General features: G+C 33.1%; 1 protein-coding gene across 2 annotated transcripts in view; it reads right to left on the reverse strand.

Moving 5' to 3' along the window:
• The window catches only part of LOC123709958 (dystrophin, isoforms A/C/F/G/H), a 331052-nt gene that overhangs the window by 61776 nt on the left and 249035 nt on the right, over nt 1–20241 (reverse strand). For both annotated transcript variants that reach the window (XM_045661594.1, XM_045661595.1), the window contains one exon: nt 1891–2063. In XM_045661594.1, the coding sequence (XP_045517550.1) occupies nt 1891–2063 (173 nt within the window). The remainder of the gene's footprint in view (nt 1–1890; nt 2064–20241) is intronic.

A 20241-nucleotide genomic window follows, 5' to 3' on the forward strand; every position in this document is an offset into this window, starting at 1 on the left:
AGCTTAAGTTGCTTACGAGGTACGTGCCAAACACTTGCTGAGAGTTCATACATTTAAATTATTACATACATTACGAAAATATCACTACAACGTCCGTCGTTCCACAAGTGAGCATTTCTTAACGCAGTTTTCCGCATCACTACTATGTAGAACCAACTGTCCACTCAAGTATTTCCGAACTGATTCAACTCAGGTTCCTTCGAGAAAAGAGCGTAGGTACAGATTTCTTAAAGGCCGGCAACGCACTCACGAGCCCTCTGACATTGAAATTGTAACATTTCACAATAATGGACTAACTTTATTTTATTAAAGATTACAATAACTTACAAAAGTTCAATTCAAAAATATTTGTATTGAATGTTACAATAAACGGAAAGCTTTTCACATCATTGAAGTAATATCGGAAGAAACTATTGAGTTAAGGTTACATTTCTATTTAAGAAAATGTACTAAATTGCTTGAAAGCTTTCCTAAAATCTCCCCACAGACAAGGTGAGGCAGTAATCGAATCTATTATCTGCCGACTGTGTACACTGCCTAATCTTAATGAATTGCAACAGATCCGTCAATCAATCTTCATTTGCATAACACTACTGTTCAAATTTATCATAATATTATGCACCAATGCATAGAACATTGACAAGTTATATAATACGATTACTGCTGGATATGTATTTACTTACGTATGTCCTGTAAAAGACTAGAAGTACAACCCTCGGTCTTTAATTTGTGTATCTGTTTCCTTGATGTTATAGGAAGGTATATCTATGCCTGACAAACGCCATCGAGATTTTGTTATTGGAGCTTGTGTTTGACCAGTTATCATATGACTATATACATGGAATATTTTATTGGTACACCGGGGTTCCAACGTAAGATTTCAGGGCTGAGAGCAAAAATATAGTCAGAGATAGAATACATAATATGTACCTATAAAAATGTTCAACTATTTACAAAGGGGAACAAACTATAAAAAATATTTAATTCAATACATTTAACTAAATGGCAATACGATGGCAAAACAAATGTCAATGCTACGAGGCTTTGAGATAAAGTTTTTCCAGATAAAACTCATACAATCATGGAAACTTATTATAAAAATAACATTTAAATTACAAATACTTGGGAATTACATATCTACTGTAATACCTATTGCCACAAAACATTTTCTAGTTAGAATATTAATAGAAAGATGGCGTCGTTATGACTGTAATGCAATCAGCGCGCTGTAGGGTACTCCACAACTAACCGAGTTAGGTATAATTGACAGCTACTGCGCGGACGAAGCCGGGATTACAGTCGCTATCGACTATACAGGTGATTTAATTCCTAGTATCGGTTTTAGCTTTAGAATTTAGGGGAGAATATTCTCAAAGTAATGCCTCAACTATGGTGAACGAAAATAATTTTTTAACATGTATTAACAAAAACAAACGACAAAAACTTAAAAGGAATGTAATCTCATAATATCTATATGTTATTGGGTGTGATACATCTTGCTTCTTACTTTTATCAGTTTCTAATGATGTATGTGCAAGATATTTGTTTAAAGAAAACACTTTTTTACCGGGTTGAAGCTATTTGATATTATAATTATTTTGGTCACCGTGACCACGCACGCTGTAAAGCACGCGAAACGTCGGGAGGAATCTAAAATTATGTAAAATAATTATAAGTTTATAATAATACATAGCTTCAATCCGGTGAAAAAGTGTTTTCTTTAAATGTGTAAAAGCTATGTTAACAAAAGACAATAGAATATTTCTTATTATTACAATAATTTCATATTAAATGCAAATTATTTTGCATGTCAAAAAGGTTATACGTAGTCTAGATTTTCTTATACATACATTTGTAAATAAGCTAGCTAATTCAAAAAAACATCCTGACCTGATAGCCATACTCTTCGCTTTTAAGTGATGCCATCTCTGGTTCATCTCATCTAGCCTTCTCTGCAGCATGACAGCGTCCTCCTGGGATGATAAAGATCCCAGGAGTCGTCTTCCGGTTCCGGTGAGCGATGCGTATACATCGCGGTGAGTTTCGATTTCTGATTGTAGATCCTGTAACAAGAAATATATAGTTTGAATAATATATTAGAGAAATGAGTAAAGAGAGAAGTGGTGATGAATGAGTTAAGAGTGGCGTAGAGTGCCAGTTCTTTTCTCAGACCAATTATTATTGGAATTCAGTTCCTAAAAGTTGTAAACTGGTTTCACGTATCAGTAATTTTTACTTTTTTACATGTCTACCAAAAGTTTTTTTTAATTGTCTCTGCACATTGACACAATTTAACATTACGATCTAGTTTAACTTAAGACTAAAAAGTAATTTAAAACTAACCTTTTTTACTGAAAAGAATATACACGATTTACAGTCTCCATTAAGGAGAACACTCTGTGCTTGTGTTCTATGCAACTGACCGACACACACCCTCCTAACACTTACACACACACACCCTTCTCTCTATCACACGCACCTACACACTCTCTCTATCGCACACACATACACACACTATGTCTATCATACACACACATCCTCTCTCTATATCATACATACACATACACACACCCTCTCTCTCTATCACACACATACACACACCCATACAACTTTATTTCTACAAACTTATAACTAGTTAACTGTTTTGGTTCGTTTGTATTTCCTTATTTAAAACTTTAATTGTTTGCCTATCCCCATATGTATGTACTTTTTGTTATCACTCCGTATGAATTTGTTGAGAATGGAAGCCTTATTCAAATTATTTATTCAAATCACAGGTTGTTACCTAGTTTTGAAACCAGTCTCCCAACACCTTATTAACTGTAATCTTATTGTTTGTTGCAAATGTTATAGGGGAGAAAATAAAGAAATTATTATTATTACATAAATAGTTTTTACTTAAAAGCTTCTTAAGCGAAAAACGGAAATCAATATAGTGCTCTCAGCATATTTGAATGAAGAGTGAACTTAATAATACGACTGTCGATGGCAACTCTACGTCAAAGCAGAGTATCGCAGATGCATTATTAAGTTAGAGCGAAGTAAGTAAGACCATTAAAGCGGTTGTAAAGTGCGGTGTTGGTAAGCTGCGGTACCAAGTTATTAAGTAAACGATACCGGCCTGATTCACCGCACCTGGGACCCGACATAGATTAGACAATAGGCAGTATAGAATTATTTACTGTGATTTTGTTTACGTATGCTGTAACTAGAGATAGTTCTGAATTTTATTAATGCTACTACTGAATACAGAATATTTGAATTTAGAATGTCCGTATGAGTAAAAGTTAATCGACAATAGAAATATTCAGGTTCAAGACCAGCCATTATTGATATGTTTTTAATTATTATGTGATATCTATTATAAACCAAGTAGCGCAGTTAAATTACAATAAAACATTTTTAAATAATTATTTTAATCAATTTTAATTAGGTGTAAAGAAAGTGGTTTCTTACTCTATAAGTTTTGATTTGATTACTCAAAATTGTACAAACAATTTACAAAGTGTAGCATATCAGAAAAAATCCACATTGTCACATCTGTATCAACTTAGTCTTTGTATTAAAAGGATAAAAGTGTACAGGTAGCTCATAAATCTCTGTAAGGCAGCCCTCGGACTGAGACGAATGGGGTGTCGGTTCTGTGTTGTATTATACTTTGTCTTACGCACAGATTTATGAAAACAATGAGGGATAACATAATTAAACCACGCCATTATCGCCGATCCGTCTTGTTGCCTTTATTTTCTTTTCAGAAATTCGTTAACTATAGTTCATTTATATCTATATTTTTTCATATTGCTCTGTCCTCTGTTTACATGTTTTAATTGCTTTGTTTTGTTACATTCGTTTTGTGTCCATATGATGTATTTTTGCACTTCTTGCGCTTTCCTTATCAATTTTTTTTAAATAATTTTATTCTCACGTTGGTTGCCTGGAAGAGATCTCTCGAAAGCTAAATGCCGGCAGTTGTCCCCTATTTCATTTAATTATGTCAACTAATATGTATTTTTCTTTACGTGCTCACGCTTTTAGGAGTTTTGGCATTACATTATTATTATTGATTTTTCATTGTACGTTTATATTAGATTAGGTGCCTGCGTCGTAAATTATTTTATCTAAGGGTAGAAAACAGTGGAGTCTGACCCTCACATGTATGTGTTTCGTGATAAAAATTCTAATACGCTTCAACTTTCTTCTAGCAGGCTTCTGTAATTGGAGCACACGGTCGCGGTTTTTGGGTCTAAGGCATGCCGGTTTTCTTACGATGTTTTCTTTCACAGTGCGAGCGAGTGTTAATTGCACCATAAAAAGAAAAGTCGGAGGCTTCAACCTTCGACTTCAGAGAGGAGCGTCACAAGCTGGGGCCCCTAAACCAATACCGTTTAGACTGTCTAAGGGTAAGACTTATTGATTTCCTATTCATTTATAATTAAAAATATTAAACTAACATTTGAAAAGCAATGTTTACTTTATGAATTGTTCCAAATTTTCCTTAACACTTTGTTATCATAATACCGAAAACAAACTCTCTTAAGTATTTCAGGGGTTTTCCTAAATCCAGCTGTAAATCTAATAACACGGGTAAGCACAGACCTTACGGCAAATTTTACGATTTTAGTGAATCACAACGAGTTTGCCTTCTAGCCTTTTTATTTATATCAATGTAAACATTATGTAACGAAAATCTATGTACTATTCAATGTGATTTTATTTCAAGAAAAAAATTAATTTTTATTTTTATTTCATCAAATTTCAATCTATCGAAATTAATTTCTGTAATAGCAATCAGCAAAACAGAATCGCAAAACGGAATCAAAGCCTATATCTTCTAGCCTTTACTTTATAGCTAAGCCGTATGTGGTTTCTTGTGAAACTTACAAAACTTCTTTTCAGAAAAAGTATTGTGATCTTTGAGGAAGGTGATTAAAGAAGTCGCCAAAATACACGAAATCACGAGAGCGAAATTATAAATTCTATGTCTCGGTATTTCAAAATGTAACCGCAATTAAAAACATTTTTATAGGAGTAATTCCATAAATCGATCATCATCATCCGTAAATATAATAATTCCATTTGGAACACAATTCATCAGCCGGTCGCGCAACAACGCAATCGGTCGCGAAAACGAAAACAATGGAAATTAATTAAAAATACAATTTGTACGCGATCACAGTTCGGCTGCTCCGTTTGGCCGCTGATTACTGCGGCTAGTTTTAACGTAGGTTTTAAATTTCATATTCTGTAACATTGTGTAAATATTACAAAGAATTTCGTATATTTTTTAAACTTTTAAAGTTTTACAATTTTGAAAAATTTTGTCTTTGATTAGTCAGTATTTTCGCTCCCGGGATAAAATAGGCGTAAAGTATACAATTTATAAGATTTAATTAAAAACTTGTCTCCGCTCCAGAAATAATCCCATAGGCTCTAAACTTTGCGTAAAATCTTAAACGGTTCACTGTACACTTTGTAATTTGTTTTGTTGCGGCTGTACGTGAAAACCCCGGTTAGGCATTAATTAAATATAAATTTAATAATATTTTGAAATATCTCACCCTCATAAATTAGACAGATTATCTGAAAGCATAATTTAAATATGGCAGATAAAATAATCATTATTACGACTCCCATTTTCATCCGACTCACGTCCAACCATATTAAAGAAATGACAATTCGACGGCCATCTTGCTCGGTCCGGTCGAAACCGACGCTAATCCAGTTGAATCTGGTTTAATCCGCTCAGAACCGGTTCATTAGGCATTCCCTCCGCGTGGCACACTTCACGTTTGACAAATGCACGGTTAATTTTCAACTCCTTAAATTCGTCATAGGATTCGTATTAACATAATTTCACCGAGTGTATTTAACTTGATCATGAAATGTAAAGCATAATATTTTCCTTAGATATTAGGATATATAATCTCAGTTGTTAATTTGTATACGAATATGCATATGCAAAATGGGTAAGGAAGTATGAAAAAGTGTGAATTCGTAGTCAATAAAATGACCACAAATTAAAGCTAAACAAGTCTTAAAAAACGAATAAATCTAACAGAACTGTATGGGAAGGGGGCAGTAATCCCTAGTCTGGTTACCGGTTGTAACTGGATTTAACCGGATACAACCGGCCGGCCACCTGCGATAACGACCTGCCCCGTAGCGTGTTCGTCTTGTTTCGATAAGCTGGCTTAGTTGTAACTTGGCCAAAATTTATGCTTAAGTTTTGGTCAATACAAGGCGATAGTATTATCGACGTAGAAAAGAGTATTGATATCATTTGACTGTGAACATAAAAGAGACGTTTTGCGTTTAAGTAAAGACATTGAAACAAATACCTTATTTATATGCTACGAGTTGACAACAATTTCATTATGGCTTATCAGTTGTTGTCTGCCTTCTACCGAAGGATGTATTTAAAAAAACAAAAGAAGAACTTAGGACTAGAATTATAGCAGACAGTGGATACCTAAATGATTTTTCAATTCTAGTAGCTGATAACACTTGAATTCCGACGATATCAATCTTCACTTGTTCGAATAAAAAGCTGATATTTGTGAATTTGTCGTTTTCCACTCGAGTAGATAGTTCTCCCTCATCCATCTAAGTCTAGACGTTCTACGTTAGGTCAGCTTGACTGATGGGTGATTATCTCTCGCCTTACAATATCCTTGAGTTTTCTTATTAACGCCTTAGTTTTAAGCATTGATGTAAACCCCGACTGATAACGGTTGGTAAACACAGCGATCAGCACATGCAGATAGAAATGTCATCCGCTACCAAAACAGTAAATACAATTTTCACTAGTAGTATTGCCATTTATTTTCTTCTTAATAAGTTAGAGTAAGACTAATAACTTTTAGACAAAATTTAGATGCGGTCTCCAGAGGGTGAGTTGGCGACGTCCTAACTAATGAAATTATTGCAGCCGAATCCACTTCTTAATACTAAACGGAACTTATTTTTTTAATTACTATTGGAAACCGGGCAGAAGAGTTTTAGTAGTAAGTCACTAAGTGAAACTTCTTTATTGGCGTTGTAAAAAAACCGTCACATGTTTCGGTTAAGCGTCACATTTTTCCGCTACGCGCCATCCTTTTCTTGTCCCTACCACGGTAGATCGGAGAGATTCGAAGCCATTAACATTATTAACGAACCATTAACAGAAATATATAATAACTATAACAATGATCTAATACAATTAATGAAATTCTGTAATAATCTTAGTAGTAATAAGGTATAATGAAATAATTGCATTATTTGTATTCATGTCTATGATAATAAAAGCCTTTTGTTAAACTTTATCTAATTTAACTTAACCATTTTCTGTAAAGTTGCATATATAGTAGATCATTTTTCGAAACATAAGGTCATAAAGAAGTTTCACTTCTTTTCTTATTTTTTATAAAATGAGTGTGATCTAATTAGTGACGCAATTAAATTAGTGACGATAAACCATGTTAAAAATGAAAAAAGCTGCATTAAAGCTGTCGAACTTTATTTCGATATGCAGCATAAAGTATCGAAAGCGATTAAGGTCGAGTCTGCTTTGACAAAGTAACTGAAGTTAATTAAACGGTTTCAGTTAACGAAATATGTTTCTGTTTGAGTCGCAAATTATGTTTTCGTTCACTTTGCTATTGAAAATATACCTAACAGTAACCTTAACTTTCATATAAAATATTAAAAGAGAAAACATCAGTTCAAGTTAGATGATGATGGCATAAAAATTCAAAAAGACTTACCCTCTCAAAATGGCTCAACTCGGCAAGAAGCACAAAATTAATGTGAATATATCTGGCGTCTTCACAAGACCTGGCTTTTAGCCTGTATCCTGGTTTGGTGTAGTAATAGCTATAACCCGTATACTCCGAACTATCTACATGAACCTTCAATCCCCCTGTGAACTGGTAGTCACCACCACAGCCGTAACAAAGTCCTTTGGTGATGAACTTTTCCCAGTTTCGCTTGGCCGCCCCCGAAGACCGGGGGCGGCCTGGCCATGTTCCTAAGTTCTTTCCGGGTCTTAGCCCTCGTGGGGTCCTATGCAGCTTCCACTCTTCGCTGTTTCTATCAGCTGTTGGTTTCCATTTCCATTTCGAGATCACTGATTCTAATTCTTGAAATTTGACTAAATATTTAATACATACTTAAGTGCGTATATATTTATTTTATTTCCTTTTGGCATATCACGAATTGTCCTTTAGCAGATGTGTCAATGTTTTGTGTGCATAATAAACTAAATTGATGATATTTTTACAAAGGAAAACCTAATACTCTAAACGCTATCGGCTAACTGAAAAGTCCGCTCTAGTTGTAAAACATTTTTAAATATATTAATATTTCTGTTAAAGCTCAGCAGGTAAAGTTGCTTTCTGTTAAAGCGAAATAAAATGTTAACAAATTATTTCCTTTAAAAAAGAACTGACCCAGTAAAATAAAGGCTTGGAAAAGTTTTTAAAATTTAAAACCTTAAATATTCAAGCTTAAAGTAAAGATCAAAGTTTGCCAGCTAATTTACCCGAGCAAAGTAAAAACGAGGGCTTAGCTGCAGATAACGGGAAACAGTTGCTCCATTAAGAAAATCAGTATTACCAACTGCACCGAAATCATCAATAAATATAGGTTTTTTCATATATCAACGCGCACAAATAGAAGAAATTTATTAATAGGTTTTATATATATAATAAAATGGAATTATGAAAAGCTAATATAATATTCCTAATCCGAACATTTGCATTCCAACTACTAGAAGTCCTGTGACCAATAGTTGTAAGCGGTAAATCTTCGATCGGTTCATTGAGACGTTAACCTCGGTCACGATAACTCAGCGCAATCAATTGCTCCCTGTAAGCCACGCTTCGATACGTTTAGACTTTAGAAAAGCATTCTATTTAGTTGACAAATTCTGCTTTAAAGTGGTAATTTTCTACAAATGTATTTTAAGATATTAAATACATTTATATTAGTGTGAATGGATTTGACATTGAAAATAAGTTATACGTATTTTTCAAGTATATATTACCGAACCCATTCGACTTAGGGTCCTTTAAGAAAAGGCATACCAATTCTTAAAATACCGGCAACACACTTGCGAGCCTTCTGGTAATGTGAGCGAGCATGGTCATCACTTAACATCAGATGAGTCTCCTGCCTGTTTACCTCCTATTATTAAAAAATACGGACCGGTGTATGGTACTTCAATTAAAATGAGAATGAAGATTACTTTTCTTTTAACTATAAATCGAAAAAAAGGATTTAAGTTTTTTCCATAACTATTAACTATTTCGCGTCAATTAAGTAAATTTAAGAGAATGAAAAAAATCGAAGCATCCTGTAAATGAATCTTCATCAAGTCCGTAATCAATAGCATTAGTGTTACCGAGAACAGATAAAAATGTGGTCAGTTAATCTTGAAGCGGTTGAGTGCGCTAACCTAACCAGTAGCGTAGTTACGGTAACTAATCAATCGCTTAACTAAATGGGAAAACGGTTACGACTTCTAGAACTTTCTGAAAGTTTTTATTTGTATTTGGGTAAGAGTAATATAAGGTAAGGTTAACTATTCAACAATATCGGGTTATTATAAAATTAAAAGTCACTAGAAAAATAAATTGTGTTACAGGCATTTAGATCAAATACAGTATTTTTATTAAGTCTGAGACATTGTCAGGATAATTTTAGAAAACATACAAAAAAGAAACCAATCGTGTATTAATGTATAACATGATTCATTGAGCCAGCATCTTTCTAAATGGTTTTTTCTTAAATTTCAAGACATCTAAATAGAATCTAGTCCAAAACCTCAGGCACTAATAGAGTATACATTCAACAAGCGGGCGGAAATTAAGAAGTCCGGAGAGGACTCATCCTAATGGAATCCCAACAGAGATGAAAAATGTCGACGTTTTGAAGTAAATCTCGCGGCAAATAAGCCGAGAATCGGTCTAGATTGCAAACCAGATTGAGATCTCAAGTGTTATGATGAAATCTTGAAATTATACTTGTTTATTTTTAAAGCGAAATTTAATGAAAGTATCACTCAAAATAAGGATAATTTAACTAAAACGAAATTGTTTTATAACGACGATGGTTTTGAAAGTGAATGGCCATTAAAACAAACACAAAAATGTCGCAGCTGTCGGGAAATATAATAAAAAACGAAATTCTATTTGTCAAATTGATTGTCCAACAAGTGATGAAACGTGTGTAAATTCAACGGGAAAACGTTCATTTTTCCGAGGAGTCTATAAGAAAATAAAAGACAGCTATAACTCAAATAATGTCTCCGGGCAATGATTAATCAAGTCTTACGTTAAATTATATCAATAGGCCCTAGCAGATTAGAACGGGAATATGCAGGGTATAAGGGTATCTAGAAGAAAAGATAAATTATAATAAAATTTAGAAACAAGGGTTGGGTTACATTAATATAATATGATTTATAACACTTAACCTCATCCTAGGCGAATTTATTCCCATTGAGACTTAGTGATTGCCTCAGGTATATATTGAATATAAAAAAATCAGGAGCCTTATATTTTTTTGTATTTGGGCTTCATATTTCTGTATCTGTTTCGTCATTTTCTAATATACTTACATTTATGCAATGCAATGTATGATTGATTAGGTGGTCAGCCTTCTGTGCCTGATACACGCCGGCGACTTTTTTCGGTCAAAGGAATGCCGATTACCTCAATCTTTTCCTTCCTAACGAGCAAATCAAATGCCCAACTAAACAAAAAGCCCATTGATGCACTGCCGGGAATCGAACCTACATCCTCAAGAATTAATACGCTGTAGCCACTGGGTCAAATCTGCCCTATTCAATATGCCGTATAAATAAATAACCATGATAGTCATAATGACAAATTTCATGATAAGGAAAATACATTCACAGCAGTAAAACAATAATTAGGAAAGCAGCAAAAAGTAGGAGTAACAAAATAAAAGAGAAGAGTGCTGCAAGTGAAACAATGAGGAATGAAACAAAAACGTATTCAGTGATACTTAATTAAGAGTTGCACTTGAGCATACAGATCGAGAAGCGATGGGGCCACTACCATTGCGATGAAATCGCTAAAGATTATTTTGCTACTTAACTATGTCCTTGTAAAAGGGAAATTACATTTCATATATAGACTCAAAGGATACAGGCAAAATGTTAAGAATACTGTAAAAAACCAGTGGCGGTATAATCTTTAAGTTCTGTACTTCAGCTTTATGTGAAGACGAGTGATATACGAAAAATTTAGTACAGTATATGTCTTATTTTTGAGCGCACATTGGCTAAAATCCGCCCAACCAGTAATCGACCTCTACGCCCACAGCTCACACTTTGTATCAGTGGAAAGAGCGAAATTGCAGAAACTGTATTTCACTCTTCCCCCTATAAACCTATACATGTCAGTCCGACTACTGGTTGGAAGCTGTGAACTGGATGGTTTGTCTATAATTGTGTGGTCAAACCCTAAGAATTATTTGACATGCAACGAAATTGTTGGAGTCTAAAAAAATATCAAATAATACGTTACGGTAATCAAGAACGCAAGTTAGAAATTTATTAGTGGTTTATGTTCCCCGCTGTTTCTCTAACCACACTTCCTTCAAGCTTTCCAGTTTGACAGTGGAAGCCTAATTGTCGTTCGCTGGCCCCGCGCCATACACTTAGCATTCGGAACGCCTCGTCCCGTGGCAAAGATTTAATTTTATTTTTGTTCAACCAGAGCTACTTGAATTTTATAGTGTCGTCTTGTCTCGTTAGCATTATTAGACTAGAGCGAATAGTTTCTGGGTTAATTCAATTATTTAAGCTGATAAGCCAAAATGTTTTTCCGTCCTCCTAGGTTTGTATTCGTTATTCGATAGGTTTAAGTTCGTTATACGGCAAGCACACATTAATCAATAGGACCACTGATTACACAGATCACATATTTGTTTAACAGCCACGTGAGTGCCAAACTATTAGTCGCCAACGTGAGCGTAAAACAATTGAAAGATCACATGTTTTGTTACGTAACTGTGTCTTGTCCAAATATTTTATACAGCAGTTAAAATTTAACTGTTTGCCATTGTCTCGTTGACGAGAAGTCATTGTTGGCTCCATTGTTGGAAATTGATAATATTTTAGTAAAATGCCTCTAAGTATATGTATGTTGGTCGAAAATATTTTGCAAAGCTGTAAGTCATATCGATATGACCATTAATTTAAAGTACCGGTACATATGGAACGTGGAACTGTACAAGTGCCATCGAAATCGATTTAATGATTTGTTAACATTTATTACCTACGCATTATCCCTTTGTAAATTATTTCCTATGATTTTGTTTTTTTTTTAAATAAATTTCTGAACCTGCGAAACAATCTCTCAAGTACCAATGAACAATAGAAATAAGTTCAATCATTATAAAATTTCGTCTTAAGAAATTAATCCACAGAATTCATTTGCTCTGACCGCTCTTCCCCGCTCCTCGTCAACGAAGCGTAAAAGCCTTCTCGTTTGGATGCGCTAATGTTTAATATTACGCTCATATTCGTTATTTTTTCGTGATTCGGTTAAAATTAATATTTTGTATCCGTTTTCATGTGGGTTTAATTAAATTGGAAAATGAAATGGTTTTTCCACTTTGACCAGCTTTATTTAGAATAACTTGAGGTCAGGACCTTCAAATCCTACGTATATGTGTTAAACTTGCAACTATGGTTGCTTCAGAGATATTAAAAACTTATCTACCCTTATTAACTTTTAATTAAGATTTATTTATTTATGTATTGGGTCAAAAGGGCAGGAAGCTCATCTGATGTTAAGTGATACTGCCGCCCATAGACACTCACATTACCATAGTCTTTTAAGAATTGGTTCGCTCTTTTCTTGTCTAAGTCTTTTGTTGACTACATTAAATTGGTTCGGAAATACAGACACAGCGGTGGTGCGCGTCAAAAATTGCTTTAAAAAAGGTTCAGTTGTGGAACGAAGGACGCGGTGATATTTGAAAGACATTGGAAATTGCCCCATAAAATAAAACAAAAGAGTCAAAAATTACCCCATAAAATAAAATAGCTTTGAACTTGCAAATTCACTCAATTTAAATCATGGAAAAAACATCAATAAAAGTTGGAGTGATCTCAAAACATCTCTAGTTTGACCCCGGCTGTTACGAGCCCACTTAACACAAGCATACAACTTAACAAGGGGAAACTTGATGCTATTCTTACTTGAAACATGATTACAGATATAGGGTCCTATAAAACGCAGTTAAATATTATTTATTTCTATTGAAAAAATAAACAATTCTATCGGTATGTCTTAATATACGTTTCCTACCACGTGTAAGCTGTTTTAGAATTTCAGTTGTTAATAACTTTCTGTCCTGCTTATATAAAGATAAATAAACACAATAAAATCGTGAAAATAAATTTACTTTTAACTGGATGTTTTTTTAAATAAATGACCCAGAGTAGGTCAATCCGAATACCACCTAAACATCGCAGCATTAAAGAAAATGTTCCCAAGTGACGACTAATTACTGATTCTAATTAATCACTGGAGTATTTGATTAATAGGTCTCCAATGGCGTTGCCAAGAAAGAACCCCCACGATGATGCAGTGATTTCAAACTCCAATTTTGCTTTTGTTTAATTACAATCTTGGAACCGTTTTATAATTAATTAATACTGATTTCAACGGAGATAAATAATGTTGTGGTTGGAAGTGGAAATTTAAATTCCTTTTCTTTAAACAAAAATAAGTGTCCCCGGCTACAGTTCTTCAGTTATTTTTTAAGATAGATGTTCAACGCCTAATCACCTAGCCTCCTGTCATTAATTAGTTTATGACTTAATATAAAATATCGACTTTACTAAGTAAAATAAACCGTACTAGTATCCGTACGTCATACTTGCCTTTTCTTGAAGGACCAACATTTGAGTAACATTTAGAAACCCTTCATAAATATATTTTTTGAGCCACTACTATATGTACAGAAATAGACATAACATGTTCGATTATATTCATTACTTAAAGTTTCGAAAGATACCGAGGGTTCAAAGTTTAAATACTTTGTAGGTATCTTAGAGTAATAAGAGTAAGACTTTCGAAGCTAATATCTTGTAATTTCAACGTTCATCAATGCTAAGAATAAAATTCAACAAACTTTGGTTCAAGTGACGCGGTGAACTTTCCAGTTTACGATTCAAGCCTCGAATTTGTATCATAAAATTTTATACAAACGTATTTTTTATTATACAATTTAATTATACTTTTAGCTTAATAAAAGCTTTCTATACATTTGGCAATTGAAATATGTAAAATAGGGCTGCGTTGAAAAACTGTTAATTATATAATACAATTTATATTTAACCGCTTATACAGCCCTAAATCAATATGCTACAACCACTGTTGTCATCTGATAAATGAATCTAAATAATGTCTGTCTTAAAAGAAATAAAATAAAGATACGCTTATTTCTGTGACCGTAAATATCTAAGGTAAATTAAACAAAGACTTTGCTTTAAAATACTAATTTCAAAATCTTCAAGAAGCATATAAACAAACTTAGTAATAACTGAAATATAGAAATCGTATCTCAAATTGTAAGATTTCATTTAGATAAATAAAACCGATTGACGCAAAACAAAAGTTTTGGACAGTTGGAGTGCGGTACGGAAAGGATAGACAGATACAAAGGAAACTCGATAAAGCTTAATAACTGGACTCTATTCTCTCAATGTTTGCTATCGCTAAATTTAAATATGCTATAAAGTAGTTTGGTATAATAATAAATAACTAATCCCTTCATTATTAATTTTACTAGAAGGCACGAATAGTTGACAACACTTTTGTGTCCTTATTAACCAACAACAGACTGAGAACTGATATTGTTATTAGGAAATATTTGTATTTTAGTCTGTTTGTAATGCAATGTTCTTTAGAATACTATATAAGGGAGATATATATCCAAAGAGTTCTATATGTAAAGATTATTGATGATCTATTATTTGTTAACTGACGTCTCATTTAATTTGTTTCTTAGTCTGTGGAAAAGACGCTAGGTTTGGCTAATCATTAAAATATTTATTCGAAGATTTAAACTAAAATGTGTTGCTGAAGTACGTGTTTATAGAAACGACATTTATAGTTTATTATTTTACTTGAAATTTTAATTTAATTCCTTTTAAACACAAAATGTTAATGTTAAGCTTATTTTTAAATAATTTCATAACATGATGTACATAACTAACATACTCTGAATTTTCTCACTCAGTGAATGTAATTCTGTGAGAATATTAAGTATCTTTGAACCAAAATGTTCCAACTAAAACAATCTTCGACTGAAAACTTAAAAGACCAGCCAAAATTAGCGTCTTTCCCATAGACTAACAAACAAATTAAATGAAACGGCAATTAATACAGTATAGATAATGAATAATCTAAAAAATATTTATACGCAAATTTACCACAGTCGTAATTAACTTTCATAATCAGCCTTATTAATATTTACTGCTATTTTCCTGTTATCGCATTTAAGAATACGTACGATTCGTGTTCATATAAAAAGCGCGCTTCCTGAATTTGTAATGTACCTGTAACAAATAAATTAGTTTATTAGATATTTATACATTGTGAAATTTATTAAAAAATCAACGACTTCTTTTGGTAGTAGAAAAGTATCAAGTAATTCATTTTCCGGTATGTAATATAATTGTTGTATTGTGTAATTGAAAAAAAAACCATTTAGATCTGGGTTTGCATGTGTATAGTGGTCATATATTTATGTTGCCGTCTAAAATTCATCGTCGACTTTAGGATCTAAGGCAGTGTTTTCCACGGCCCACGCCCACAGGGGTGCATGTCGAAAATGTATTAAAATTAGAATTTAAGTTTCTCAATATATATTTTACTTACAGTGTAACGTTATCAATTTCCTAGTCTAGAAAGGTATAATTTATGTTGCTATAATTTAACGATAAAAAATTACAAAATTGAAGTCAAAGTCAAAAATCATTTATTCATATAGGTACACTTATGGACGTCAAAAAAATGCAATACACATCATAGGCTTCTAAATTTACATTTACTGAAGATTATGTATGTTGAATAGAGGGACTTAAGAATTTTACTAAGGCTATGAGCACAAAAAGGGTCTAAAAGCACTGGTCTAAGGCAAGATTCCTCACGTTGTTTTCGTTCGCTATACAAGTCAGTATCAGTGTCAAGTGATCATTGATAACCGTGATTCAAACGTTTGTCCTAAAATTTGTAAGGCGTTAAACACAGGGAAACTGACCTTTAAATAATCCTATATACCTGGTATATCAAGCAACTCTGGCGATGCATTTGCATATAGTATTAAGCACCTACATATGGAACCATAGGTAAATTACTATTATTATTATTACTATTAATATTATTGTTATAATTGGTATTGAAACAGTTTAAACGTTCGAAATTTGCTTTTAATTTACAAGATCGATCCTTGTAAACAGATATTATTGATATGTACTAACGTCCCGCAGAGTTGACCATTCATCTTACATGGTATATTTACTATAAATATCATAATTATAGAGCATTGCAACTGTAATGGATTTGTTAAAGACTGATTTAAGAATCCATTCGGACCGTCATCTTCCGAAATCGAATAGAAATTTACAAAAAATAAAACACGTTTAATTATATTCTTGAGCTTTGAGGACGGTTTAATAAACGATTAAGCCGTTTAATAAACGATTATAAGTACAGTGGTAAGGATCATTAAATATCCATCCATAACTCAATTACGGTTGTAACAGTATTTTTAGTTAAATCGACGTCGGTTAAGAAACATAAGCTAAAATAATCAAAATCAACTATCAAACGATTTTGATAATTTAATTATGTCAACTGTATTATATTCATGTATGCAACGAAGTGTTAATAAATAAATAAAAATTATAAAGAAATTTTTTGGCGTATGGTAATTTAGAAAAGTATATTTGTAATTTCACCTTTAATAAATTTTGAAAAAAAAAACATGTATTGACAACATCCTCTTTCGGTATCTTTAGAAGTCGGTTAAAAGGTTGATACTTACAAATGAATTTCTGGCTCAAGTCACGCTCATGTTGAGGGTTTATAGAGGCAGGCTTAACACACTTCCCACACAGTAAATTGGGTTTAAGGTCTTGATAGTAATCATAACAATGAAATATAGAGTACTTACAATTTTCTTAATTATTATCAAAATAATTCAAAATGAATTTTAAAAAAAAGTTTGGTCCCTGTGGTAGTGTACTTATAACGCTGGCAGCATTTCCTCGCTGTATTGCGATACCTATTCGTTGAGTGAGGAAAACTCCAGCACCGGTACTTCCTACCAGGAGCCAACTATTAATTATTTTTATCTTTCTTTATTTTGAATAAATGATATTTGATACTACATAAAATATACTATTGCCATCATATCAGCATAATTCATAATAACTCTTATGTTTTGCTTAATTCTTAATATAAAAAGCATATTATTCTTTTACTTTCATCAGATCTTGTATAGACAATAAAAATCTTATAAAAGCGTGTGTAATTAGCAATATCTTTAAGCGCCCGTTCGAGCGGTCTCATTGTCCGTTCTGCTATGGCTGGCTATAATAGGAGAACACCTCATACATAATGACAATATATAACGTGAATCACTTAAATATGACAATAAAATTGTCGCTGTTCCAAAAAAGACCAGTGACTCTGGTCTTCAGCATTTCTGTATCTCTTTCGGGGTCATTTGCTTTTTTTATAGGCAATAGGTCTTCTATGACCTACACAGGCCGTCGATTTTAAGGGTCTACGGCGTACATATAAAATTCATTGGTAGCGATGACAGTGGCACGTTCAAGCCACGGCCAATAATCTATCAAAAGGTTTTTAAAGACTCAATATTAAATATCAATACTCTAAAGATTGAAATAGTAATTTAAAGATCAAAAAACATAAATTATTATCATTTATTATGACTATTTGCAAATGCAATTTCTTGACGCAAAAATTGTATACTTTGGCGCTCGCTATCCAATGGCCCAGTATTATTATTACTTTATTTATATAAAGCATTCAAATCAAACGTAAATCCAACATACAAACACGCTGAACAGTAATAACAGTGGTACAACTATGCAATTCCAGTTGCAAACACTCCCCTTCAACGCTAAATCTCCAAGATCTTAATATTAAACGCCCTCAACTGAACTAATACGGCTTCCACACGGATTATACTCGGTGTAGTTGCGAAATTTTGTGAAACTTATTATAAAATGTTAATTCATAAGCACATGTTATTACTATATAAATGTAAATTGTACTCATAGTAAAATTAACAGTTATAGAGATGAAGATTTAAATACAATAACGTGTTTTGGTGTCATTTACACAGCCAGTGAGTGATGAGGCTGTTTATAAACAGCAGTTCTCTTTTTGATTCTAATTAATTTATTATTAGAGGACTTTCTCCCTCTTACATTTTCAAGCGGAAGCTTTAAATACTATAGGAAACGTATAAGAGTTGTACTCGTATACACCGAGATTGAAAGGCATTTGGTTTTGTCTTTGAAAAAAATATTAAGTAAGTTTAGTTTATATATTTTAGTTAAATATAGAGCAAATTATTACAAATGAGAAATAGGTACCACTCTTATTAATTCAACTGAGCATTTTCTAAGGCAGTTTTTGCCGCGCACCACCACTATGTGGAACCAGCTGCCCACTGAAGTATTTCCGAACCAATTCGACTTAGGGTCCTTCAAGAAAAGAGCGTACCAATTCCTGAAAGGCCGGCAACGCACTTGTGAGCCTTCTGGCAATCTGAGTGTCCATGGGCGGCGGTATCGCTTCACATCAGGTGAGCCTCTTGCCCGTTTACCTGCTATTACATTAAAAAAAAACCATAAATTAAAAGAAAATTTTCCAAGTTTTTTTAAAAGGTCATATCTTTTATACTCGACAGTCGTAATAACCGTTAACATCGGTTACAATAAGTGTAAGTTACGGTTTTTGTTAGTCCAGCATCGCAACCCTATTACCACTAATGTTATGCTAGATATAAGCTCTTGTTCTGGACCATTAAAGACAGTTGACACTTAGCGTCGAACAATGTGTTTCATTTATTTGAACAACCCTGTAACAACTGCCACCGAAACTAATTCGCATCTTGAATTACGTGACAGATTACAGCGAAATTGTTAGATTCAATTTTTAATCTGGTCAACATTTTCGGCATTAAAAATAAACTCGCAGTAATATAAGTAAGTACAAATGTTGTAGAAATTTTTCTTTGAATAACCACACATATATTTAGTAAAGAGATAATCCGAAGTATGAAAATTGAAATATGGCCGTCATCATCGCGATTCCAAGTAATACAGGATAAGCGATCCTAATCCGCAAACATTCAAAATCGATTCCCTTAATGGTATAACTCGGAAAATTCCGAAACACTTTCAACCAATTCCGAAGGCTTTCCGCTCGGAATGCTCCTCTGTTTATATACTGAACGTATCCTAAATGTGAATAAAACAAATCTGTCTTCGTAGCGTTTAGCTCTTATTTCCATCTACTTCCCTGCTATTTCCTGTTTATCGGCGGGTTCAATATACAGGCGGCAGCGGATTAATCATTTAATTAAAAAGTAATTCTTTATTCAGGATTTGCGAAAAATAATTTCCAAAGTGTTTTTTGTATTAACACAAATAACAAGTCTGTACATTCATACAAAAATAATTAGTTGTAGTTTTTAACCTCAACTGTCATTTCATTATTCGAGTGATACTTTATGCTACACATGCGAAGATTAAAATCCGATAAATTAATTAAAACAAAAACGCAATTACTTTAGTTCATATTTTTTTATAATATTAAAGATAAGGTCAGCCTAATTGCGCGCTTAGAAATAAAAACTTTTAGGTCTCACGAAATCAAACGTTTTGGTAGATACTTTGGAGTTATTTTTTTGTCCTAAACAAAAAAAAAGAAACAACACAGCAATGAATCTTCATACCAATATATCTCTTGACGAACAGAACGATGTCTGTTCTGTGTCTTAAAAAAGGTAAGCTTAAAGCTTTCATAAACGCGAGAGCCTGTAACATGCACGGCCGCAGCGCCATTACATCGGCCCTATTTCGACTCAACAACATCGCCAACTATTCGCTTCTCACATTCTTTCAACTAGCTTTTACATCCGGTTCTGTCTCCCTCATCTTAAAATGTTGCAGAA

This window comes from Pieris brassicae, chromosome 5 (genome assembly GCF_905147105.1).
Source record: "Pieris brassicae chromosome 5, ilPieBrab1.1, whole genome shotgun sequence".
Taxonomy (NCBI): Eukaryota; Metazoa; Arthropoda; class Insecta; order Lepidoptera; family Pieridae; genus Pieris; species Pieris brassicae.